General features: G+C 46.7%; 3 protein-coding genes across 10 annotated transcripts in view; 2 read left to right on the plus strand and 1 right to left on the minus strand.

Moving 5' to 3' along the window:
- The first annotated feature begins 2133 nt into the window (after nucleotides 1-2133).
- Nucleotides 2134-11444, plus strand: rbbp7 (RB binding protein 7, chromatin remodeling factor). 2 transcript variants are annotated; one of them, XM_026177124.1, is made up of 12 exons: nucleotides 2134-2331; nucleotides 4255-4399; nucleotides 4484-4629; nucleotides 4899-5072; nucleotides 5158-5273; nucleotides 5871-6031; nucleotides 6114-6240; nucleotides 6336-6413; nucleotides 6503-6579; nucleotides 6685-6742; nucleotides 6997-7107; nucleotides 10853-11444. In XM_026177124.1, the coding sequence occupies exons 1-12, from the start codon at nucleotides 2316-2318 to the stop codon at nucleotides 10922-10924; spliced, it is 1281 nt and encodes a 426-aa protein (XP_026032909.1). In that variant the 5' UTR covers nucleotides 2134-2315; the 3' UTR covers nucleotides 10925-11444. The 2 variants fall into 2 exon arrangements, with proteins under 2 accessions (XP_026032909.1, XP_026032908.1); XM_026177123.1 differs by having other exon boundaries at nucleotides 2135-2331; nucleotides 4896-5072.
- Nucleotides 11445-11582: 138 nt separating this feature from the next.
- txlng (taxilin gamma) lies at nucleotides 11583-20665 on the minus strand. Of its 6 annotated transcripts, none has more exons than XM_026177106.1 (12): nucleotides 20606-20665; nucleotides 19923-20024; nucleotides 18478-18586; nucleotides 17975-18122; nucleotides 17538-17629; nucleotides 16607-16777; nucleotides 16334-16528; nucleotides 15568-15687; nucleotides 15410-15484; nucleotides 15214-15306; nucleotides 15046-15141; nucleotides 11583-14262 (listed from the first exon to the last, which is right to left on the minus strand). In XM_026177106.1, exons 3-12 carry the CDS (start codon nucleotides 18568-18570, stop codon nucleotides 13933-13935), a joined length of 1413 nt encoding a protein of 470 aa, XP_026032891.1. In that variant the 5' UTR covers nucleotides 18571-18586; nucleotides 19923-20024; nucleotides 20606-20665; the 3' UTR covers nucleotides 11583-13932. The 6 variants fall into 6 exon arrangements, with proteins under 6 accessions (XP_026032891.1, XP_026032876.1, XP_026032896.1 ...); XM_026177091.1 differs by lacking the exon at nucleotides 20606-20665 and adding an exon at nucleotides 20536-20599; XM_026177111.1 differs by lacking the exon at nucleotides 20606-20665 and adding an exon at nucleotides 20109-20517.
- Nucleotides 20666-23147: 2482 nt separating this feature from the next.
- ccdc102a (coiled-coil domain containing 102A) overlaps nucleotides 23148-26870 on the plus strand; it is a 47770-nt gene continuing 44047 nt past the window's right edge. Inside the window, exon 1 of one of the 2 annotated variants that reach the window (XM_026177125.1) lies at nucleotides 23148-23355. In XM_026177125.1, coding sequence (XP_026032910.1) covers nucleotides 23170-23355 — 186 coding nt within the window. In that variant the 5' untranslated portion in view covers nucleotides 23148-23169. The remainder of the gene's footprint in view (nucleotides 23356-26870) is intronic. The other variant, XM_026177126.1, reaches the window with a different exon arrangement.

Below are 26870 nucleotides of genomic sequence, written 5' to 3' on the forward strand. Positions count from 1 at the left end.
AGATTCTTTAAAAACCCCATCCCTGCAAACCCACCTCTGAAAACTACCACACAAAGAAAGTAACTGGGATTATCCTCTCCACACCAGTAGACTTTCTTCTTCTTCCAGTCCTCTCCACCTCCTCCTGTCCCAGCTTCCTCCTCTGCACGTCCTCCTTCACTACATCCATGAATCTCCTCTGAGGTCTTCCTCTCCTCCTGCCTGGCAGCTCCATCTTCATCATCCACTCTCCCTTCTCTGCACACGCTCAGACCGTCTCAGCCTCTCTGATTCTGAGTCGTCCCTCTGATGGACTCATTTCTGATTTAGGACTTCCACCTCTCCAGACTACTTCCTGTTTAAAAAAAAAAGGTGGAGGAGGATCAGGCTGACAAACTCATTAAGTTAAGCCCGTGTTACCCCTAACAACTCAGTTTTTGACCCGTGGGTCTACGGCCATCCTCCCCGCTGTGAGTTTGAGGCCAAGCGGTGCCGGTTGGCGTCGGGACTTTGACCCTGCTTATAAAAATATGGGAGTGTTTTTGTCTCTGCCAATCAGGAGACTAAAATGAATCATTCTGACATCAAAAACTTTTTCTTGTTTTTGCTTTTTTTCAAAACACATTAGATGATGATGATGATGATGATGATGACCTCCTGGGTTAACTCACAGAGACTGAGGTAACTCTGCAGATGACCTGGTGGATGCTCAGAGGTCAGCGTCATGTTGCTGTTAGCGAGTGAACCTGAAGGAAACGGACGCCTCTGTTTCCGTTGGCTTGTCTGTATTCCCGAAGGTGACCTGGACCGCGTCCACCCTCAGAGGAGACGGGCGGTGTCATCTTTTATTTTGAAGTTGCCAAATCCTCCTTCGACCGAATCAAAGACGACGCCTGACCGCTCGGTCTTTTAACTCCCGTTGCCTTTGCTTTGCTCCCACTCCTGTTGTCATCAGATATAGACTGTTTATTTTCCCACGGCGGGTCGAGACATCCTCTCTGCGCGAACTCGTCTCTTCCTCTGTCGGTGTTTCTTTCCGATCTTTGTTAATGCTCGTATTTGGAACATGTTTTGCATTTTAAAGGTTTGTAATTTACTGTAAACTGTTTTTGCTGTTTATGGACAAAACTTTTACAAAATAAACTCATTGGAATGCAGAGCCCGTCTGTTTCCTGTTCACACTCACCAAAATAAAAGCACCTTTCTGACCTCCTTGGCTGTCTGTGTTACTGAGGTCTCACACTTCTGCCTTTGATTTCAGTCTTTTCTTTTTTCCCTTTGGTTCCAGTGTACGTTTACTTGCTTCAGTTTAGTTTTTTGGTTTCAGCCAATCTGTATGAGACATCCAATCAAAATTATAATCCTAAAATTACACAAATTAAAAGAAAATAAAAATATTTAAGCTCTGTTTAAACCGGCTTTTTTAAATTCATTTTTGTGTGTATGGAATGATCTTTTAATAGCAGGATCTGTAAGTCTGCTGTAGTTTGTTCACAGGTGTGTTAAATGTGCATCAGTCACACCTCAGAGCTGCTTCTCTGTGAAGTTTAACTCTTTATATTGTCACATTCATCAGAGCTGCAGAGAGCTCAGCTGCTTCTTCCTCTGGATTATAAAACCTTTTCCCGATGAACATCACAGCATCTTACTGCTGCTTTTTCATCCTTCATCTGTTGGATTAAAGAACATGAAAAGCAGCCACAGGTGTGATCTCAGCCTGTATTCAGGTTTACTTAAACGAGACCTTTATTATCTGAATATCTAATAACGGTTCACCTTTTGGAGCAAAATTTGGTTGATTTTAGGCGAGATGCTGAGTACTTATACTGTGAGACATTATAAGACCTCCAGTCAGAGGCAAACTGCTCACTGTCTGTTTTGTAGGCCACATTAAGAAAATAAAAAAGTACATTTTTCCTTGTACATTTTCTGTTCCTTCCTCTTAAAAAATACTGGGGGGTTTTTTTCTAATGAATTTGCCAGTTTCTTGTAAATCTTGTAAAGTGTAAATTTGATATTCGACCCCGCCCCCACGTGACACCGCCCACTGTACTGTTGCCTTTGGTCCTGTGCCCATCACCGTGGTCCTGGTACTCCGCTGTTTCTGTGTTCTCTTTGTTTTCGATGCGCATGCCCTGTCTGCGCAGTCTGTGCACAGCGCTGATCCCCTGTAGTATGCGCGCGCTCACGCATGCGCAGCGCTCCTCCGTAATCCGGCGCTGAGAGGGAAGGACTCTGGGTTTAGCAGCGGCTCCCCCGAGCAGCAGTTTTAACAGAACTCCCGCCTTCCTGGATTCTCTGCCGTCCGGCTCCGAGTCGCGGGCAGAGTTTGGACAATGGCCGATAAAGAGGGTACGTTTAACGGCCGCTGCTCGGCGCCGAAAAACTGCTTTGGCCTGTTTTCCGAGCGCGCCGCTTTGTGCGCGCAAACTCTGTTAGGGTCTCATGTTAGCATCACATGCTAATATCAGAGCTGTCAGCGCGAGCTTTCCCGGGTTTAAAGCCTCCGTTTTTAAACACGAGCGCGTTTGAACGCCCAGTCTTTGAGTTCGGTATGACGTCAGATCTCCAAACTGACCCGGTTTGACGTTAATGAGCTGTTGCCTCACCACGAACAGCAGCTCCTCTGTTAGTCAGCACGCACACAGCTGGAGTCTGTTTCCTGCACGTGAGGCTGGTCAGGACTCCTTGAGCAAGCCACTTTGACTGAACCCCAAACTGCTCCAGTCCAGGTCCACTCTGCTTCCCCGGTAACGTTTCATACATGAAAGTGCTGTGAAGGCGGCATCACGTGATTATTAATCAGATAATCAATCAATCAGATTTTATTGTCAGCACCTTTCAGTCCGGTCAGAGCCGACAATAAATCAGAGTAAAATCATTATGCAGTAATAAGCGATTTATAATAACTTAAAAAGAGCACAAAAGCAACACTTTCAACGTTTAAATAGTTTGAGCAGATTAAGACTACATTTAGAAACTAATTCAGTAAAAACTAATGTGTTAAGAAACGAGGCAGATGCATAATAAAAATAGAGTAAAATATACAGTAATTTGACTACTGTAATGAGTAAATAATAAAATAACTGAGGTAAAAAATGGAAACTGCTTATTAAATCAGAATTTAAAATACAGTAAAAGTAAACAGTAATCCACAGGCTGACTGAAGCCTGGAGATGTTTAAGCTCAAAGATTTCAGGTATCAAAGTCTCCAAAGGTGTTAGCCGTGCAGGTCGGAGCTTCATACCTCTCCTCTTGGTCCCAGTGACGAGTCGGGCAGCAGAGTTTCGGTCAGCTGGTGTAAAGCCTCCTTACTTTGAGCCGACAGCGGTCAGTGAAAGCATCAGTTCCTCAGAGCGTGTCCCAGTCCTGCCGGCTCTTCTCCCAGATCACGAAACACCTCACCACATCTCTAAAGCTGGGACGCCGTTCAGAGGAAGCTCATTTCTGTTGTTTGCATTCTCGATGGTGTTGTTTCAGTTGCTGCCTGCAGCTCGTGGTCACAGGTGATCAGGTGATGGTAGAAACCTTCACAGGTCTCTCCTCCTCACAGCAGGCTGATCCATCACTGGGCAGTAACACTCGGGAGCGATCCACTGTTTTATTGTCACCAAAGTGCTTGCTCATAGGGGGTCATATGATTGTTGGCTTTTTCTCTGTATCTATTATTGTACGATCTACTGTACAATATAAAGCACCTTGAGGCGACTGCTGTTGTGATTTGGCGCTATATAAATAAAGGCGCTATATAAATAAGAAGTTGCGGGAAATTCCGCAGAAAAAGGGGAAAACTCCAAAACATCAGCAGGATGGCATCATGACATAGACACAGACTTTATTTCATCCCACACTGGGGAAATTCACTTTTCACATCAGCAGAAGGGACACGAAGAAAAGGTGAATTAAAGAAGTGTTTGAAACATTAATAAGAACAATACTATACAGTGTACAGATGATTACTGAATACAGTAAAATACATATAAGAAAAATCTTAAGCACAGTGGGAGTGACGATAATTCTAATGTGAGATTTAACAGCTGATTTGTGTAAACGTACTGTGTTTCGTGTGTTGGACGATCTGATTGGACCAAAACATCTTCATCTTTTCTATACATACCGTTATTTCTTTTTAAAGAGTTTCTCTTATTAATGTCTTTTTAAGGCAGTTGTAAAAATGTGGTCAAAGACTTGCAGAACAGGAGCAGATGTCTGCAGCTCACATACAGTCAGGATGAGACGCGTGTACCTGTGTCTCACCTTGTGGTCTCTCTGAAGTGTACGACGATGCGGTGGAGGAGCGGGTCATCAACGAGGAGTACAAGATCTGGAAGAAGAACACGCCCTTCCTGTACGACCTGGTGATGACGCATGCGCTGGAGTGGCCCAGCCTGACGGTGCAGTGGCTCCCGGATGTCAACAGGTAAAAGAAGGCTGCTCAGGTGTGTGCGAAGCTGCTGCTTTATTGGCTAGTTATGGTGACGGTTCAACTCGGCGCTCTCCACAGGCCGGAGGGAAAGGACTACGCGGTCCACAGGCTAGTTTTAGGGACGCACACGTCAGACGAGCAGAACCACCTCGTTATCGCGAGTGTCCAGGTTCCAAACGACGACGCCCAGTTTGACGCGTCGCACTACGACAGCGAGAAAGGAGGTAAGGAAGGGCATGTTTATGTGCTGGTTACAGTTACTTCCTGTCTGAAAGGGAGGGGTTTAGCAGATCTGTGCACTCACACTGTGTTGTTGTGTCTCCCAGCAGGTACGTTGATGCTTTGTTCAGGTGTGCTGAAGGTGCGCCACTCCCACAGGTAGCATTAGTGTTTTAGCGTGCCGCTGAGCAGCTTTCGGGTACAGTAGGTCAGGACACGGCGGTCATGCCGCTGTCGCCTGTTCCTCTCCATCTGAGCGTTATTGATCTTTCAGAGTTCGGCGGCTTCGGTTCCGTCAGCGGGAAGATCGAGATCGAGATAAAGATCAACCACGAAGGCGAAGTGAACCGAGCGCGCTACATGCCCCAGAACCCCTGCATCATTGCCACCAAGACTCCCACCTCCGACGTGCTGGTCTTCGACTACACTAAACACCCGTCCAAGCCAGGTGAGGTCGCCGCCCGGCTGCTCGCTACATGCTAAAATCAAACGCCCTCACGCATCATGACGAGGCATGTGTGTGTGCGTTTCAGATCCCAGCGGGGAGTGTAATCCTGACCTAAGACTGAAAGGTCACCAGAAAGAAGGATATGGCCTTTCCTGGAATCCAAACCTCAGCGGCAACCTGCTCAGCGCCTCCGACGACCACGTACGTGACATCATCGTTTAGCTTCAGTACACGAACTGAAGAAGGGTCCCTGTGAGGGTCAAGTTTAAGGGTTTAGAAGTCACACAGGCCGACAGCAGGACATTACCAGGATGCTCAATGTCAGATTTCAAACTAAAATACCTAAAATTCTTTTATAAAAGGCCAGCTTTTCAAAATAAAAGCTTCCAGTTTCTTATTGGATGCTGTCAAGACTTTTGGGACTTTCAGAATAAAGGCCCTTTTAATTTTAAAAAGTTGATAAGATCAAAAATATTTCTGTCTTTCATCAATTTTCCAAGGAAAAAAATTCCAGAGCGAAAGTAGCAGGTGCTTCTTCCGGTGAGCCAAACATTTCGTCCCGGTCACGCGGTGACGTACAGAAGTCGTCTCGTTATTGCTGCTCAGTCCCGTTAACGAGTGGATTTTCCCACTGATGGTCACAGTTGACACTAAACTCTACATGTAGTCATTCAGAGGAATAAGAACGATCGTCTTTGCTTTTATCATCTGAAGACGAATGCAGTTACGGAACAATTAAATATTTCATGTTTGTTTGCTCATAAAACTTCCACATGCCCCGCCTCCTCTTCCTCTCAGACCATCTGCCTGTGGGACATCGGGGGCGGTCCAAAAGAAGGGAAGATCTTGGACGCAAAGACCATCTTCACGGGCCACACGGCAGTCGTGGAGGACGTCTCCTGGCATCTCCTCCACGAGTCACTTTTTGGCTCCGTCGCCGACGACCAGAAGCTGATGATGTAAGTGATCGTTAAAGGTGGTGGTTGTTTCTAACTGTGCGATCAAACCTGCTGGCTCTGACCCGCCTCCAACCATCCTCAGATGGGACACGCGCTCTAACAACACGTCCAAAGCGAGCCACTCGGTGGACGCTCACACCGCCGAGGTCAACTGTCTGAGCTTCAATCCCTACAGCGAGTTCATCCTGGCCACCGGCTCTGCCGATAAGGTAGAGGACACACCCACCTGCTCCTGTCATCGTAAGAATAAAGTTTTTTCTATTACTCGTATATGTTGAGGTGTGTGTGCTTTTCTTCCTGTCAGACTGTTGCATTGTGGGATCTGAGAAACCTCAAACTGAAGCTTCACTCCTTTGAGTCACACAAAGATGAAATTTTCCAGGTGAGACCTGAAAGTGTTTGTGAGGCTTCGTCGGTGACTCACACGTGATCGGAAAAATGATGGCGAGGCCTTCCTGTCCTTTTTATTAGGTACAATGGTCTCCTCACAACGAGACGATCCTGGCATCCAGCGGCACCGACCGGCGTCTCAATGTCTGGGATCTCAGGTAATGCCTCGCTGTCAGGCGGAGCTTCAGATCAGGGCGGGGCTTGAGACAATGACACTAATGTATTTTTATTAAAAATACTGATATCGATTTGTGTCGTTTTAGCAAAATTGGGGAGGAGCAGTCTGCAGAGGACGCTGAAGACGGCCCGCCAGAGCTCCTGGTAGGTGATGATGTCAGCGTCACGTCTTTAGGTGACACTCGCATGTCTTTATTCTGATCACATGATCATGGCTGACCTAAAAAACAAACATGTTTTAGTTCATTTTGACCTTTCGATGAGACAAGTGCGCTTACTCAGATACTGTGACGTAAGCAGAGAGTGTTCGAGTGCTTCAGGTGTGATCAGCAGGTGCATCATTTTCCTGTCAGAACAAAGCCCCGCCTCTCTAACCTGTCATTGCTGATCTCCATCAGTTCATCCACGGCGGCCACACGGCAAAGATCTCAGACTTCTCCTGGAACCCCAACGAGCCCTGGATCATCTGCTCGGTGTCTGAGGACAACATCATGCAAGTGTGGCAGATGGTGAGCGCGCACGCACACAGACGCACACAGACACACACAGACACACAGTGTGTGACGGTAACAGATCAGATGAAGTGGTGGGTGATGCGACAGCAGCAGCTCGGAGTTCTGACATGGAAATGTCATTTCGACTTGTGAAAGCCGACTTCAGGAAAACAGAATATCGTTTCACTCGCGCCAAAGACCAAAACATCTGGAAGCTCGTTCGGAGATGTTTCAGAAACGGTGTCACGAGCACGCCAACGGTCGTTTTGATTTCAAGAACATCAGAACGTCGGCTGTCTGATCCTCCAAACAAAGATTGATTTATTTAAACCTACTCGGGGTGCGGTGATGGTTTGCGAGGTTTTGGAGGGAGGCTGAGTGTGATGCAGGATCCGTGCTGAAAACTAACAGAGACACTGGGAATGTTGTCTTACTGGAGCCGTCCCGGTTGTAGCGTTCAAGGTAGGGCTGGGCGATATGGCCCAAAATCAATATCACGATAAATTGAGCAGTTAACCTCGATAACGATAAATGGACGATAACCACCCCAAGTGCCAAAAAAACAAACGTTTTTTGTTTTCTTCATTTGATGGGGCTGTGGCAGGCAGCATAGTTCCTCCAGTTATTTTGATAATATTATTCCCCCTAGACCTATTCATTGCAAATATATTATTACCACTTTAAAGGACTGTAAAATGTCACTGAAAATAAATGAAGACAATAGTAGTAAGTACTTTTAGTGGTTAAGATTTATTAACTGAACAAAATAAAAAGTGTAGGATACAATATGTAACCATGCTCTCTAAAAAATGTGTATCCCTTGTAAACAAAATAGTTTAATAATAAATATGTTTCACATTGGCTATTCACAAAGTAAACAATGATTGTGCAAATGTAATGCCATCATGGACAAAGGCCTATCTCTGCTAAGGCCTTGAGGTACTATAACTTGTAAACAAATAATGTCACAAACACAAATGTCAATTAAACACAGAAAAAACTATAATAAATACTAAGCACTGCCATGTGACTCGTGAAAACTATAAACTCTTAAACAAAAACATTAAATAGTGCTGTTTGCAAAAAACTTCAATAGAACACTGATAGTTAAAATTGGGCTTGAACATTTTTTTTGTTAACAAGCGTCTCCTCTTCCTCCTCCACCAGCTCTACCTCCGTCGCTGCTGCTTCAACATTTAAATCGTCCTCCATTTGTTCACCCGTGTCTCGTCTTGTTACAGGTAGTAGAGTCATGTGACTCCACCCCGTCAAGTCTGTAACGTAGCACAGCGTCTTAAAGGGACATGAACATCGCCAACCTGCACATGCCTTTTCTTTTTTTTTTAAATACCGAATTTACCGACATGGGCAAAATGACGTCGATGAGAGTCATAAATATCGGTAACGATAAATTTTTGATATATCGCCCAGCCCTAGTTCAAGGCCTCGATCAGCTCATCAGCTCCGTGGTCACAGCGCTGTAGCTACTGTGCATTCTGGGCTGAGCTGTGCAGCGTCACAAAGCTTTGCCTCGGTCGCAGCTTGTGCATCACTGCAGCAGAAGCACATCTCTGCATAGTGACAGTTCTTATGATTTAAACAGGCAAATGTTCAATCTACAGGCAAACAACAGTGAAAGCCAGATGTTTCCCCCGTTGTGTCGATATCAGTCCACACCTACACAGCATGTCAACAAACTGTGAAAAAAAACCACAGAAAAAAATAAATGAATGGTTGCTGATCAGGGTTTCTATGCATTAGTATTTACAAAGGGTATGTTGTGACGTACCTTCAAAATTACAGCGGTCCCTCACTATAACGCAGCTGTGCTGTTTCACTCATTTCTTTTTTCATTGCCTTTTTTTGTATACAGCGCATTGTCAATCTCCTCCGTGCCATCTCTCCTATACAGTACAGTGTGACTCTAAAGACACTAACCATCGCACAAAAAGTTGGACTTAGGGATGGGTATCGTTTAGGTTTTATCCGATACCGGTGCCAAATCGGTACTTTTGAAACGGTGCCGGTGCTTAAAGAATGGAGAACACAAAATTGGTCCAAAAACCTCTCATGTTCAGCTGTTTTTCTGTAAAAAGATAACAATGTGTGCCTTTTCTGCAGCTAGAGGGCATATATGGTATCACTCTTGGCTGGAAGCAGTGCTTAAACAATGGAAAAAACACAAACTTTGTCCTAAACCTCTCGTGTTTAACTGTTTCCCACTTTTTCTTTGATCATTTTAGCCTTTTTGGCCAGGGTGAAGGGAGCATCTGCCATCAAACAAGAAGACAGCCGCATGTAACTACGTCTGTGTTTGCTAGTTCACCTTACATGCATTAATGTAATAACGTGGTTAGCCTACTCAACGTAAATTACACGCGAACAACATTAAGCTCCTCACGCAGAGAAGAACGGCTGCTGCTGCATCATCATCCTCATCATTTCTGCTACACTGGCAGGGCTAGGGGCCAGGACTCTATTCTTCGTGTTTTTGGGGGATGTTGCATAACAGGCAACCCACCCGCAGTAGATGTGCTCGGTGTGAGGTCTCGCAGCAAGCTATCAAATACGGCGCATTTCTGGGCTTTTAAAAAAAACGCTATGCCTCGCCAGGTGTTTCATCAGATTCTTGGTGTTACCTCCTTTGACAGTATCACAGTATCAGCTTAAAGCACTTGTTGCTGCTGAGTTTGCATCTTTTGCTGTGAAGTACAGCCAGACTTTGACCGCTTCACCTTGGACATTTTTAATCTGTAGCTCTGCTCTAAAAGAACGTACGTACCTGGCCCCGCCTACTATCATCGGAAACGTAAAATGATTGGCTAGAAGTGTATCACAGCTCAGGAAAAAAAAAGCACCGAAATAAAGCACCGAAATGTGCGCTGCTTTTCGGTCTGGTTACTACCGTTTATGTCAGAACCAGTGACATCATGGGACCGGATACCGGTACCCATCCCTAGTTGGACTTCTGATTCATAAATGTTGAATTCTCTGGCAGCGGCTCTACTCCGTGTTCTGGACCTGAAAACAGGGTTTGATCTGTGGTTTCATTCTATAATACTGGACTTATTTTTCTACAAAGGTTTGAACTTTGAGAGTTTAAAGAAGAGAGAAAAGTGAAAATGTTCATGCCTTCCTGAGAAACGTGTACAAAGTGTACAGTGAGGGGTTTTTACAGCCTTAAAACATCTGTAATAATTGTAAAAAATAAAGTTGGCTACTTTGTTGAACAAGGAGTGAATAGTAGCAAATGCTAAGGCGCACAGAGTCTATAGACTGCAGGCGAGGGAGCTCTGAGCCAATGATGCGTTCGGCAGAGCGCACCACTCTTCGGCGAGCTCGTCTGTCCTGCTTGGTGCTGTTCACGTATGAGGTGCAGATATTACCCGTCAGGATGCTCTGGTTGGTGCATGAGCAGCACAAATCCCACCTTTACCTGTGGAGCTGAAATATCCAGTCTGGAGAAACAACCCTTCAAACCCGAGAGTGTTTGCACAGCTGTGGACAGTTGGAGAAACCGCTGGATTGCAGCGAGAGCCTCAAAATGTTAATATGCATGTAAATATGAATTATGATGGTAGAAGAAGGTCCATCATTGTGTCAGGCCAGTTTCAACAATGTCAGAGTGCAATGTTTTTAACATCGGGGGGAAAGAGGACTGTTCGTCTGATGTTCATCAGATTCCTGCCGATCTCTCACGCCGCCCGTGTTGAGGTAGGAACTGCAGCGCTGCTTCTAACGGTTCCTTCCTTTCTTGCAGGCAGAGAACATCTACAATGACGAGGAGCCCGACAACACACCTGCGTCAGAGCTGGAGGCTCAGGGATCATAACCCCGCACAGGCTCCACCCCTGACCCCCACCCGTCCTCTCCCTCCCTCTGATTCATCTCAGTGCGAAAAGAGCAGCGCGGCGCGTTGGAGGCGTCTCGCACTCCGGCGCCGTCTCGCTTCGCTTCACCACTGCCCGGTACCCAAAAGCACCGACGCACCTGGAAAAGAACTGAAGTCCCTCTCGGGTGGGCGGAGCTCGATGGATTGGCTCTGTGTGCACGCTGTCGCTGTGAATTCATTTTAAAAGGGCTGACGGAAGGAAACGCAGCGTTACAGCATAGCTTGCTCCGTTCCTCCACCTGCAGCTCCTGTTAGATGTTCCCGAGTTGACGACGCGTCCTCCAAACAAACATTCCCGCTGCGTTCGCCTCCCGCTCCTTCGGTACTTCCTCACCCCTGCATTTGGCTAAATTCCTACACCCGAGGGAAACAGACCTTTGTTCTGTTACATGATGTGAAACTTTAGTTTTTGGTTCCTGCACCTCTGATCGCAATAAAGCTTTTGTAACTTTTCCAAAAATGCGTCTCAGCAATTCTTTAAGATCCGGCCTCTAGCCAAACCATCAGCTCCTGTATCATTTGTGCCGTTATGAAAACAACGACCTGATCAACATGAGGAACAAACAGGAATCAAAGAACAGAAACCAGCAGCGCTGCAAATTCTACAAAACGTTTATTGAAAAGCGAGACAGACTGTAGGAACACGGTAACGAGGGGTCGTTAGTCAAACAAGAAGCTCTCCAAAGCTGTGACGCCTCTTTGTTCAGTCTCACCTGCAGAGGTAGATTCTGACATTACCTGAGAGTCAGAAAGAAGAAACGTGCCGCAACCTTGGTCCCCAGCGTCACCACCTCCATCCTCCATGTACAGTCTTTTAAAGAGGTCACAGGTGAAATCATGTCGAACACAATCCGTTACCTGACAGGTCCAAACACTGATCATGTGACTTTATCTGGCCCCTTCATTATGCGTGTGTGGGGGGGAACAAGTTCAATAAAAACAGAACCGGTGAATCTGACGGGTCCAAACGCTCCTTCAAACTTTCAGCGTTGCTGTTCTCGCAGCTGTTTCAATAAAGTTTAACGTTCTCGATAAAAGGTCGTGCTGAGGTTTTGTGGTGGGCGGAGACAGACACCATCACCTGACAGGAAAAAGATGAAAACGGATCAAACTGCCTGAGTCATTCGGGCGCTGCTGTGTGGTTTGAATTACAGATGTGCAGCAGGAGAACAGCGCAGAAAGCAGCTGGAGCGTTTTTTAAACGACGGCACATCAAAAAGCCGAGAGCCTCATCCGACGCCGGAGACGCTCTGAAACACGGTCGACACGTCGGCGGGACCATCGAGGGTGACCCCGAGTTAAAGTGGACCTGCTTCTGCTCACTTCCTGTCGTGTATTTCCTGTTCCTGCGTTGTGTCCTTCATGTTAAAGCTCAGCTGCTCTAAACAGTCTCAGTTTTTTCTACTCTTGAATCTGGATGATGTCACAGAGAGGTGGTGCCCTGTTTTTCAAGAAGCAGCCAATCAGAATGCTGTCTTAAAGTGGGAGGAGCTAAACCAGCCTATTTCAGCAGCAGTGAGGCCAGGTATGATATACAGAAGGATTATTTTGAATCATGCAAAGCTGGTCTGGTACAGTCCAAGAATAGAAACAAAATAGATCCACTTTAACGACCTGGTCAAAGAAAACTGATAAATGATGAAAAGGTGAAGAGAGATGAATGTTTGAGACAATTTCTTGCTTGATGACTTAATCTCCACAGAATGACCCGGAGCGGGATTTGACCCCTGCTCAGACCCAGGTGTTCCTAATAATATGCATCACTGACAGAAACCAACATTTCTTTTTTTTATTCAGATTCATTAAAAAAAGAAAAATCACATTCAGCTTTTCTTCCAGTATAAAGATCACAGAGCCCATCATCATTTCCAAACATAATTTACATGAAATCACTTTTCAGAGGACGAAGGCCTTCGACTCTTCCTCACACGTGCACGCTCCTCAACACAAAACACATGCATGATCCCCAGAAACGTGTTGAACGGCTTCAAAGGAGAAGAAATGACACTGGTTGACCACAGGGGGGCAGCAAACAACGCCCAAAACTCATGGTTTGTATTTGTTTTTTTAAACACTTGACAGAGGCTGTCGTCATGCCGACTCGGTGCCTATCAGCAGGTTCAAAAGCGATCCCGCTGCGTCCCGATGGCAGCCGCGTGACATTAACGACGTGACGTTAAACTACAGTCACTTCCTGTTATCACCAGTTTTGTTAATGAAAACCAAAAAACATTTGTGTGATCAGACCGAAGCTCCTACATTTCAATAAAGTTCAAATTGAATCATTTTGATTATTTTTCTAAACATTCGTTTAAACGTGATCAGAGCTGCACCGTGGATCAGTGTCGCTGACTGTCCTCTGAAAGTTTCCTCTCACCTGAACGTGCAGCAGGTGGAGCTGCATCATGGTGGAGGAGACATCCACAGACTCATTCATCATTAATAAAATTTAAGACTGACTGAAATCGCAGCTGCAGCAGACAGACTCAATCTGCTGGAAACACTTAGAACCAACTACACTGCGAGGTTCTGCCATTTCCCGCCCCTGTGGTCGGTCAGATGACCTCTGACCCCAGTCCCGTTTCCTCAGACACTCGACAGCGTGTCCGACTCAAATCAAAGTCATACTCAGGCGTGTGAGGAGAGAAATCGAAGGCCCGCCTGGAGGTTCCCTATGAAAATAAAGATCGAGTAGAAACGGGGAGTATGAAGAAGTGCCGATCGTTACCGTGGGCCACGATTTAGAGAATCTGATACAATCATTTATCACACAAAGAGACACGGCTTCAGCTTCTGTGTAGAAATCTGAGGAGGTCTATGTTAAAAAAAAAAAAAAGAGCTCCATCTCCACTGAAGATGGTTTTCTGGCTAGTTGTGGAACTAGGCTGGAGCTGCGTGAAGCCCCTCCCACCACGCCCCCTCACCTCCACGCAGGCTGCGAGGTGAGCTCAGTCCTGCGGCGTGCTCGCCGTCTCTGCAGGCTCGCTGTCACCAGGAGACGCCATCGGGTCTGTTTCAGGTGGTCTGAGAGCTTCCTGAACGGCCGCCGTCTCCGGCCCGTCACCCTGCGCCGAATCCTCCGAATCCTCTCCATCCTCGGCCGAAGGCTCTCGCGGCTTGGCCTGAGGAGATGTGGCGCTCCCTTTGTCTCCCTGCTCCTGGAGGAGGCTGAGTCGGTTATTCAGGTCGTTCCTCTCCTTCTGCAGAGCTCTGCACAGCCTCTCCAGCAGCTCCAGCTTCCCCTGCAGAGCCTTGAAGTGACCGTCACGCAGCGTTTTCTGCAAAACAACAACATTCAGTCAGGTCCAGTTTCATGTAGGAGGAAGAATCAGATGGATGAAGCTCCTGTGACATCACCGCGTCGGGTCTCGACACTGGCATTCTGACCACCATCATGCTGGTTTTCAGAGGCCAGAGATCAGAGCCTGGTCAGAATCAGGGTGTTCAACTAAAGGATGTCCAATTACAGAAAGCTCCCCTAAACAAGAGAGCCAATATAATTCACTACGAGTAGCCAAACAGTTAGCAGAGTGTGTGTGGGATCAACAACTGACTTCAAGTAAAAAAAAGAAGGCCACGCCCCTAATAAAACAAACTTTAATCCAGGCGTGTTTTAGGAACGTCCTCCACCGTACAGGTGTAATAAAGGAGGAAATGATCCACAGAGACCAAACAGTTTGTGTCTCAGGCTGTAAACGTGCTTATTTCTGCTGGAAAGTTCTAACATGGGAGTCTATGGGGACTGACTCACTGCTGCCTCTGCTGGACATCAGAGGAACTGCAGCTTTTGGCACTTCAGCGTGGCTGCTTCTTTCAGCTCCCGAGTTCAGACGAGTGCACTCGAGCGTTGGACCTTTATGTTTTAAAGGCTGTGATGGTGCTGAACACTTGATCTGCGAGACACTAATCAGTCTGGCTCTCCTACGTCTGCTCCGGCATTTCTAAAGTGTGTGTCTGAAACATCTGAGGCCAAAAACGTGCCTCCATCTTCATTTTAGATCGACATCGGTCACTTTAAACGTTTCGAGGAAAACAAAACAGAGCCCACGAAGAAGAATCACCTCCTCTGCCATCTGCAGCAGCGCCTGGTTATTACTCTCCCATTTGGTCCTCCACTGGGTCGTTTCCTTCTCCAGCTTCTTGATCTTCTTGGTCATCTGCAGGCACACAGAGTTTAGAAACACAGACAGGTGAGCAGGTAACCGCACGCTGACACGCAGGTGACTCACCTTCTCCATCTCTTGTCTGAAGGTGGTGAAGACCTCGTTGCTTTTAGCCAGGGTGCTCTGGAACTCCTCGAACTTGTCCATGTACAGAGAGAGCTGAGAGACGAGAGCAGTGAGTAATGGAGACGATCCAGCTGACCTGTGTGTGTGTGTGTGTGTGTGTGTGTGTGTGTGTGTGTGTGTGTGTGTGTGTGTGTACCTGCTGCTTCAGCTGGGTTTCCTGCTCCTTCATCAGCTCACACTTGCGTCTGGACTCGGTGGCGTCCTTCAGCAGCTGCAGCGGCACAGACACAGTCTCTCAGACACTTGAGCTCATTTACAGCTGCGATAAAAACCAGAACAAACTGAGATCCTCACAAAGTCTCTCTCACGCTGCTGCTTCTCCTCCACTTCCTTCATCATCTCGGTGATTCTCTGCAGCTTGGCGTCCATCAGCTGCTGCTGCAGCTCCTTGTGCTTGAACACTTTGTCGATGTGCTGCAGAGAAACAACAGAAATCTCGTTTGCAGCAGGAGCTGAGTGACTGTAAAGATTACTACAAAAGCAACGTTTTTCTTGCTGCTCTAATCCCAGCCAAGCTTCTCAGGTCCTGGTTATGTTTCTCCTCGGTGTGCAGGACGCTGTCACAGCGAGTGACCTGAATGTGCCGAGGCGATGAAACCTTCAGTGTTGTCTCACTGCGACATGACTGAAGAGTAGATTTAAGACCGTAATTGTCTGTAAGACCTTTAAATGTGTATCTAAGACGTCTTAAAGGACCTTCGTGGAGGCAACATATTTTCCATCTTTGGGAGATGAAGCGACTGCCTTGTTTTTAAGTTTAAAACATCTTCCACAATCAATTTATTTGACCATGTGTGTTGTGGCCAGAGTCTGGAGCTGGCGATGAGGGTCCTGGAGGGTTACTCCAACCAGAACCTGCAGCATGAGCAGAACCAGGATCACCTGCTGCAGACGTCAGTGTGCAGACAGAGTGTCACAACCAGGCCGAGTCTGTTGTGACACCCAGAATGCATTTCTGCCTTTTTAATGGCAGCATTAATCCTCTTCATAACAACCAGCGCTGACTTCATGAGCAGAAACAGACTGTTCTGATTGGACGGCAGGCGGGACCTAAACTCACCTCCTCTCGGAGCTCGTACTGCTCGATGAGCTTCTTGAGCTTCTCGGCCAGCTCCATGTTCTCCTGCCTCAGCTTGGTGTTGTGGGCGCTGTGCTGCTCCATCTGCACCTCGATGTCGCTCAGGGTCATCTGGAAGTGCAGCATGGCCTCCTTCCGCTGCTCGTCGTACTCCCTGGACCGCTGGGCGTTCTCCTCCTGCGGGGTTGAGGGGAGGAGTGACACCTGCACAAATGTAAAATGGTCCTCATCAGGTGTTTGTGGCGGCTGAACTACCTTCAGGGTCTTGTTGTGTCTCTGCAGCTCCCGGCAGAGACTCTCCAGCTTGCTGCGGGCCAGGATGGCCTTGCTGTGCTCCCCCTGCAGGTGCACCTTCTCCTTCACGATTTGAGACTGCTTCTTCTGCAGGGCCTTCAGCTGCTTCTGCATGCAGCGGCTCTCCTCCAGCTGAAAGACAGCAACAAGAGAACAAACTGGGTCATTTTTATGTTTATGGAAACAAACAGGAAGCTGACGGCAGCGTGGTGTGTGTGGAGGCTTAGAAGAAACATGTAGCACCAAGAAGCCTGATCTGAAAGGGGACATCTCTAAGCCGTTCAAGTGTCACCAGTCGTATCCGAGTCAGTCAAACCAGGCTTCATGCCAGAATCTGACAACCTCCTCGTACTTTCTTCTTCTTTATGTCCAAGTCTGTGAGAGCTTCCTGAGGTCTAAGGTCACCTTTGTGTGAGATGGTGACGTGAAATCTGAAGCGTGAAACATCTCCATACTTTTTCCAGATGCCCAGCTTGTTGGATTCATTTACTTCTGTGGCTCCAAAAATACAAACTGAAGCTTTGTGATTATTTTCAAACATTACTGTTGTTCACACTGAGCTTCTGCTGATTATTATTCTGTGGGTGTCCACTGATCCACCCACAGAGCTCTGCAGAAATCCAACCAAACTACCACGATCGCTGCTGTCAGAGCGGGAAATGATCGGCCGCGACCACGACTCACGGAGGAGCTGAGAGCGTGTTCACCGTGTCGCTAAATCTGAATCAATCTGCTGCCTGTGATGTCTCTGAAACGGAGCGACTGAGCACGTGCTCCAGATCACACTGAGAAACCCAGACCAACACCACATGGTGACAGAGTGCTTCCTGTCACCTGCTCCCAGGTGTCGGGAGTATCTGCTCAGTGTCGGTGTGTCGGATTTGCGGCTCACCAGGTCGGCGTATTTCTTGCACAGAGCGGCCAGCTTCTCCTCGGGAGTGGCGAGAGCGTTCAGCGCCTGCATCAGAAGAACCACCTCCTTCCCTGAAACCACACGGAAGATCAAAACTGAACAAACCGGACCAACGAGGAAGAAACTGACATCGGGTGACACAAGAATAGAAAAGCTTTAACACAAAAATGTCCTGTTTGGTAAAACTTCCACTTCTCTGGTCTAAACAAAGAGCAGTCTAATCACAGCTGAATGATTCTGATTCAAGTCTAAATATGTGTCACAGTATCTGTGTGAGTGCTGTCAGACACGTGAAGCTTCACACGCTCCGTGTTGGTTTTATTCAGTTTTAAATTTTGTATGTAAATATTTAAATGTGATTCCTGAGGTGAGAGACGCATCCCGGCTGTTCAGTGCTTCTACAGTTCTGCTCATACCAAAAGCTTTGTCCTCTCTGTTCTTCGCATCTCCGCCGGCATCGAGCTCCGCCTCCACCAGGTCGCTGGGACTGTCCTCTCGGCCTGGAGTCTCCCCCCTCTCCTCATTGGTGCAGGAGAGCCCCAAACCAAACTCAGACACCTCCTCCTAACAAAAGTCACATCCATCTATTAGACAGTTATCCTTTAAACAAGTTCTCTCACAGATCTCGCTCTGTGCAGACTCCGCCCCTCTGTGCTGGACTGCAGCTGGTGGTAATCTTTGTTCTGGTCTGAACTCAGAATCTGCAGCAGGTGGAGAACAAGGACTACCAGCTGCAGGACAACGCGGAGGAGATGAATTTCGTCCGCTGAGTGTAGAATCAGCTGATTATACTGTCACCAAGAACACGTGGGATTATTTATCTGACAGCCCAACTCTGAGGGAAACACAGAAACCTCCCACAGGTCACTGAACAGACATGAACAAGCAGCAGCACAAACGACGAGCCGTCCACACTCACCTGAGACGGGCTGTCCAGGTCGGGCGGGGAATCGTTGCCACCTACGATTCGTCTCGTCCCCACATCGAGCTCGCAAACTCCGGAAGTCTCCATCAGCGTCGGTCACGAGCTGAAGGTCAGAGCAAACACGAGATTACCACATGATGGAAGTCAAAGCACGGAGAAATAAAATCAATTATCTGACCCTCAAATCTGCAGTTGGGTTTACTGAAGAGGTCAGAGTGGTGGGTGGACACAGTGGAGTTGTTCTCATGTCTCTAATTCTGGCCAAGTCTGACATGTATTTCCATTCAGGTCTGCTTCAGATTAGGAAATATAGTTTCATCTTATTCACAATATCAAACAGGTGAGAAAGATTTCACACTGACGAAGAATAAACACTAAATCCACGTCGACATCACTCCAAATATTGTGAAAAACTCTGGGCGGTGAGCGTCGCCTTCCTGCTGACAACGACTGACAGTGACCTCAAACCCCTCTTCACCTGCCTCAGGTGTACAACAGCAGGTTGTGATTTATTCTCAGACAGGGTTGATCCTCTCCGACTGTGTGATTAAACCCACTGCTGTTGTTCCACGCGGGTAAATGCACATCACTTACCACACACTGTTTAAGCATCAACTGGTGTTCCAGGTGTTTATGGACCTCTGTTGGTGCTCTGTCCTAAATCCTTCTCCTCATTCAAAGTGTTGTTATAACAGAGACCAGCCACAGCTGCTGTCAATGTCAACAATACAACTTTACAATAAGTCTTTCTCGTGGAATAAACCCTAACTGCGTGAAATAAGCTCAGACTTTCAGCTCGGCCGCAGCCTGATGGCTTGAACGGGATGAAGAGGATGAGGAGCTCGTGCTTCTCCACAAAGACAGCAGGACTGTGTTCACAGTGAAACACGCGTGTGCAGCAGCAGCAGGCTGACCCTGTACGCACGATGGTAACAGTGTGAGTTCAGTGCACACACGCGCTGAATAAAACTTACACTCAGGCCTACAAACAGACCAGTTCGTTAGCATCTTTCCACTAATAGTAGCAGCTGATAGTTTAGACGCCCTGAAAACGTTCGGTGGAATACTTTAAGAAGCTTAAAAATCTCTAAAATGGACTTTATAACGTGTTTCAGCGGCGCAAACTCACTGAAGTTTACCCCGGGCTAGCAGGCTAGCCTAACCAGCTAACTGCTTTACAGCAGAAATGAGCAGTTAGCTTCCGACTGCCCGAGTCACAGAGTGCGAGCTGACCGCGTGAATGTGCAGGTGAACCTGTGAGTGACACCTTCAGCCTCTCTCCTACCATCAGAGCGGACTTTCCTGCGCAAACATGCTGCAGCCGCTCAGCTAGAGCTGAGACACTGGCAGCTACAGCGTTAGCTGTTCTGCTAAAGCCGACGATAAGAAACTTTGAGAGTCCCGCTAAAGAACCACAGAGCATCACCTCACCAGCCTACCTGCCGGGTTTGATGTCCGGTGTGTGGGGATAGCTCCCGTTTCTCTCCGCTCGGTTAACGTGTTTACAGTAAACACTGTAAGCTAACCAACTTCACCAAAGTCTAGAAAACAAGACATTAACGGGTTAATTCAAGTATAACACTACAGCCGGATTAAAGGAGGCACCCTTGGGCATTAAGAACCACCTAAAAAGATTTATTATCAGCTGCATGTCGGTCCGGATCAGCACGGTAACCGTAACCCGGACCGAATTTAAGGCGAGTCTTGTGTGACGTCCATCGGCGCGGACGGCATCCTGCTCAGGCTAGCTGCTCTGCTAAACTAGCATCTGATTCTGTCTTCCTGTGAATAAGTGTATCCCTCACGTGTCAGGTGTCACCTTTTCGATTAAAGAGCGCAAGTGACAAACTAACACCGCGCGGAAATGTAACGCGCCTTTGGAAATTAAAGCCAACATTAGTTTACTTCTGTTAGCACGGCTAACCTGAGCTAGCAGCCAGACTGTAGCTAACCCTGCCTGCTAACAGCACTGTACAAACTTTACTTCGCCAAATACCATTTTTTCCCGGTTCTCGTCAAAGCTTCGCATTCAAGCTAATAACCATACCCCACCTAATCAGTTTGAATCCGCCCGGAGCGTTAACAGTGGGGCAGCCGTCGCTTAAACACCTGGAGCGGTTACCTGTGTGTCCTCACCGGAGATGAAAGCAGGAGTCAAGCTGCCATCAACCGACGAGCGCAACATCCGGTGATCTATTTTTCAAAATAAAATCTCCTCAAGTTTAAAAAAGAAGCCATTGCCTCTATGGGGAAACTCGTCCTTTTTCATCAGATCTGAGATGTGTCACTGTGGCATAACAGAAACTGTGTAACTGACCGTGGAGTGGGAAAACTTGATTTAGAATTACTTCAGGGTCCTTGTGCTTGTGAGACTGGTGATAACGCACATCTCTCAAGTTTTCTGTTACGCCCCTAGTCTAGGCGTGTAGAGACGCACATAAGGTTGGAGGAGAGAGAGGCAAGTACCCGCCCTGGTTCCCAAGCCAAACACCCGAAACCAGCTATGAGTAAAAAATGTGATTTCAGGGAAGCATAGCTCCAGGGTGAACCCAGGCCAAAATAATAAACAAAACCAACTAAGTCCCGCCAGAGGAAACGAACTAAACCCTAAGAAAGAAACATCACAAATTTTGTAATTTTTAAATTATAAATAACAATATTTCCAAGTAGTCATCATCTGCCAGTCTATACGTTTTTTCTGGGGGTCTTGTTCTCATGTGGTTTTACAGTTTTTGAAATATGTGCATAAAAGGCAACTCTCTAATTTGAATGTGGCGTCCACCGCTCCTATTTCCGGTGTTAATCTGAGCAGCTTGATGAATCTAAAGTCGAAACGAAAAGCAAAAAAGCCCCGAGAGATTTTTGTTTTTCAGGGAGGGAGGAAGATGAAACTTAGCTTCTTTACAAAGATCCGTACAGCCAAATAACATAACGGACCTCTCTTCTTGTTTATTAAAAAAACAATCTTTATGTTGGAGTTTTTCACTGACGTTAACTTATTTTTATATTTATAACAACAACAACAATACAAAAATATTATACTAATATTATACAATACATATATATATATATATATATATATATATATATATATATATATATATATATATATATATTTTTTTTTTTTTTTTTTTTTTTTTTTAATGTATATTAATATTATACAATATTATACTAATAATACTAATAGCGATGATGATATATAAGAATGTCCCATTTAGGAGCTGCTGTGTTAAAGTGAGTGAGTCCAGAATGAGCTCAGGACATCGAGAGTTTGGTTCAGAGAAAAGGAGTTAGTGGCATGAGAACCCTGACTGAGCATGCGCAGAAGAAGTTTCACGTGTGTAGTTTGTTTCTGATTGACCTTATCACTGTTTCATTGAGTTGGAGGAATGCTGGGGGGCGCTATTAGTCCCCCTCCCCCCCCCACCCACCCACCCAAAGGTTAAACCAGCTGTTTACGTAGCGGACTCTGAAACAGTTGATGTGCTCGCCACCAGAGGGCGCAAACCGCGGTCTCTGTTTACTCCTCATAGTTCACACAGTCTCATGACACTTATTTAGGCTGATTAAGTAAAACATCCTTTTTGTCCAGGGCGGCTTTCAGGAGATAAGTTCCTGTTTTGTGCCCTTTATCTGCGGCTCTGTCAGTGAAACAGACTCAATGAGTGAAAATGTGAAAGGACGCGCAGACACCACTAAATCCTGCCCTCTGAATCCTCACCCTCAGAGTCCTCAGACAGTTTACAGCCAGTTACTCAGGCAGTGATTTCAGGTTAGATTCCAGCAGTAGTGACAGTCTGTGTTTAGCTCCTGGACTTCAAACCCAGCTGAAGGAGGAGGTCTGTTGTGGTGACACCTCCTCCTCCTTCGTCTCCATGGTTATATCTGGTGCCTGAATTCACAGAGCAGAGGAGACACAGACCATCAGATCAGTCAGAGCTGAACACATAATTCATGATCATAATGTGGACATGCACCAAAACACACCATAACTGTCAGCTTCTAACGGTTTGTTTTTTTTTTCTACTCTTTGCTCTATGTCATGTCACAGAGAGACGATATCCTGATACGGTGATGTGACACACTCAGATGCTCTGCATGGAGTGGAAGCAGTAGAGGTGAATCAGCAGGTGATGACTCCTGGTGTCCAGTTAGAATGAGACCATGAGACAGACCCGGGACAGGTTGGACGGAAGATGTGCTTCAGCCGGAGGAGGTGCTGTCCACAGGACCGCAGTGGACCGAGTAGATGCTGGAAAAGGGATGAGAAAAAGCGAGAGTAATATTAGTATGCATTTGTATTGTTTCAGTCGTTTTAGTGCAAAGACAAATGCATCTGACTCTAAATAAAATCTACATAAGATCACACTGTTGGTCTCAGTTACATATTAACTGAGATCAACAAAAATCAGTAGCGACCCTCAGATACAGCATCCTGCTGTGTTTGTGTTCCTCCTGATTACAGCTCATAATTCCACTAATTATAATCTTTTCTGAGTGTTTGCCGAGCTTTCTGATCTTCCTCTGCTTTGTTGTGCAGCTCTCAGTGAACTGAGCTCCTCTGCTTTCAACCAGGGGAGCGTTCAGCTCAGACAGCCAATGAGCTAACGGCTCGAAGCTGGGCGCCTGACCCGATTGGCTCAGCGCTGTGCATTGTTGTCATCCCGACGGGCGATTGGCCGGCCGATGAAGCCCCGCCCCTTTTCTGCCCTCGCTGCTTTCCATCCAGAGCGGAGAAGAAAAACGGGAGAAGAGACGGAAAGCTGCTCGGGGCTTCGGCTGGAGTCAAAGCGGCACCGCGGAGCTGCTTCAGCGGGATTTAGAGACTGGTTCCGCGGGAATAACGGCGACGCTCACCGGCTCACCTTCACGGTACGTCCTCCCGCACCGCTGCTCTTCCTCGGGCTGAGTTTGAGTGCCAGCCGCTGCTGGTGTCAGATATCAGGGAAGCTGCTCCTCCCGTCTGCTTCCACCGTGGAGCCACTTTCAGGGTGTTGATGTGCAGATACGAGCGCTGTGCACACACTTTGTTCTCTGCGAGACCAGAGATCCTCACGTCTCCAGCCTGTCTCCTCTGGGTGTGAGTCCTGCACGGCACGGGCTGCAGGGTGGTGACCCCTGGACCCCGCAGGGCACAGCTGGGTTTTCTGGAGGTTCACTGTGACCCTGACCGAGCTCTGCAGAAATTAAAAAGGGTGTCCACGAGTGAGGGCTTTACTCCGAGCTGCAGGGGTGGTCTTAGCGGAAAACCCCAGGAGCTGGGACACGAGTGTAAACCCGAGGATCAGTGCACCACCTGTGAGGTTCAATATGTTTATGAAAAGACTGTTCAGGTGTAGTTTGGGATCAGCTTCAGGTCAGACACATGCCTGCACATTCATGTCACAGAGTTATTTCCGGTCATGTGTCTGCTGCTGCTTCATTTTCATGTTAAACAGTAACGTAAAAATCCCTGAGCCCAAAGCTCAGGCTGCTCCAAACACTCTGTCTGTCACACTTTTTTCTACTCCTGGATCTGTGTGATGTCACAGAGAGTGGATAGAAGCTCCACCCACCTGCTGTTTAGTGGTTGTGTTAAAGTGGGAGGAGCTAAAGCAGTGATGGAAGGGTTAGACTGTGCAACTTAAAATGTAACGATTGCTTATCATACTAGCTGTATTATTGAATCATAACACGTGTGTTTACCTGAGAGCCAGAAACCTGTAAAATTATACCTGTGATTAATCAAACTTCAGTGTCTGTTTGCATTAAACCGTTACAGTTACGTTCAATGTTACAGCCCTCTGGTAAAACCCAGACTCGCTCACTGCTTAGTTCAGTTCAAGCCAAGATGGCAGAAGGATGGACTTTTGTTTACAGGGTCTATGTGAAGAATTAAAACTCAAAGTTTCAGTAGGTGTAGGTGTATCTGTGTGTCACCTGGTCCACCTGTGGCTTCAGCTCTCCATCCTCAGGATGATTGGTGGTCTCCCTTTTGAGACGAGCTGTACTGAACATTCGAGCAGCTTTTATTTATCTTTGGGTCTCTCTTTAGAAATCAATTATTCAGACCAGCGTACTGTTGCTGTCCTCGTCTGTCTGTGACGGCGTTCAGGTATTGAGGGCTGTCATTGAAGCGGAACCTCGCCGGTGACCGATCCCTGCTCGTGCTTGTGATGTGATGACAGCTGATTGTAGCTGTTAACAGGTTCTCTGGATGTTCACAGTTCTTCTTGGAAGTAATGAGTCAGTGCAAAGCCGTAAAGCTGTGGGAGGTGTAAAAGCTGGCGTCGGCTGCGTTACTATGTGTGACCGAGTTGGACTGCTGGGGTGACTTTTTTAGAAAAAATGAGCCTCACCCAGACAGGAAGCCAACACACTCAGATGCCTCAGGAGGGGATTATTGTTATTAGTTTGTACTGTCTGATGACGTGTGCAGCACTTAATCTGGCTGGATTCTGCTCTGAAGGAGGATCACAGATGGAGATGCAGGTTATTTGAAAGAGAATATTAGATGTGAGGGTGTGAAGCATCATGGGATGTCCCTGCCATTCTCGCCCCGAGTGTCATCGGGAGGCGTTTGGAGGTTGCACACAGCAGACGGCGCCATCTGTTCGGCTGCTTCCACCCTCTGTGTTTCCACCTCAGGTGTCGCCTCAGAAGTACTCCTGCGTCTCCGACCTTCCATCCTCCCTTTCAGGCGCTTCGGCTTGTCTCCGGCTCCAGACATAGACTCTGATCCATCCGTCTGTCTCTCCCGTAAACACTGTCTCAGAGGTCAGACACAGTGTCTGAACCAGCAGCACATGGCCCTTGTTCTTCCCTTTTGCCTTTTTGTTTCCATGACAACCACACACAGAAATCACCCCTCAGATTGCTCTGTCAGTGTGTGTGTGTGTGTGTGTGTGTGTGTGTGTGTGTGTGTGTGTGTGTGTGTGTGCGTGTTAGCTCTTGATGGCTGGCTCTCTGTCGTGCCTTACGGGGACGCTTAGCTGTAATAGAACCATGATTACAGTTGTTAGAAACATCTGCGTGTTTCCTCAGGAGAAGAAAAAGTCCGACTGACACAAAATAGTTCTTTTCAGAGATCAAATAATGTTTTTAAAACACCCTGGGCTGAAAGGCCCAGATACCTGCAGTTCCTCTGATGCCCAGCAGAGGCAGCAGTGAGTCAGTCCCCATAGATTCCCACGTTAAAACTTTACAGCAGAAGTAAACATGTTTACAGCCTGATACACCATATACAGCAAATCACCTCTTTAAAGTTTGCATTATTAGGGGCGTGGCCTCTCTGACTGACAGGTGGATGGTGACACAGCTGCAGCTGCTAGCTGTCTGCTAGCTAGGACAGGGCAATATGGCCAAAAATATTTATCACGATATATATTTGAAAATTTGCGATAACGATATAACCGACGATATAACTGACGCGAGACAAAATACTTTACAACTCCACAACTTTATTAGTGCAAAAAAAAAACATCACTGTATTTTCACTTAAACAAGCAGCTGTTTTATGTGCATTAAAGTTATATAAAAATGTAACAGTGCAAATGCAAATTCTTTGCTGACAGTTTAACCAAAAGGCATTTCCAGTGGAAAGTGGCTGACATATCCTCAGCATAACCATGTATAATATCCACAAAACTTAAAAAGAGGTCATACACACACAATACGGTAACATGTTGAAGCACAGCACGTATCACTCCGCGAGGCTCCGCCTACGATAGCCATAATGCTCCGACAATCCATTAAGCGGTGCGGCTTCGTAGCTTAGCAAAGTCGTACTGAAACATTTGACAGAATTTCGAGCGCCGTGCACATAAAATCGTTTCCAGGTCAGTAAACACAACCAGAGTTCATACATAAGAATTATAAGGGGCTCTGGCGACTTTTCAGAAAATCAAAGGATTTTAGGAGCAACTTATTTTCCAAACAACATGGTAACAACGACGGCCCGCTAGCATGCGCTACCAAAAATAGTGCTTTGTTGTGTATCTGACGGACGAAAGCTAAACCAGTTCCACACCAGTGAAGTTTTTTTACAAACCAGTTCTGGTTCATCCGTTTCATTCAACGATCCACTTTCGTTCTTCTCGTTCTCCGTCGCCGTCATGCTTTTTTCGCCATGCGCGTATGAAAACAAAGGCACTGCGCATGCGCGTTTTACCCATATTCTATCGCCATATTTCATTTTCTTATTGTTGCCCAACATCATACTGTGTCAGCCTGCCCCAGGGCAGCTGTGGCTACACCTGTAGCTGCCTCCACCAGTGTGTGAATGTGAGAGTGAATGAATAGTGGCATTGTAAAGCACTTTAAGGGGTCCCGAAAAGCGCTATATAAATGCAATCCATTATTATTATTATTATTATTATTATTATTATTATTATTATTATTATTATTAT

This window comes from Astatotilapia calliptera, chromosome 1 (assembly GCF_900246225.1).
Source record: "Astatotilapia calliptera chromosome 1, fAstCal1.2, whole genome shotgun sequence".
Lineage (NCBI taxonomy): Eukaryota > Metazoa > Chordata > Actinopteri > Cichliformes > Cichlidae > Astatotilapia > Astatotilapia calliptera.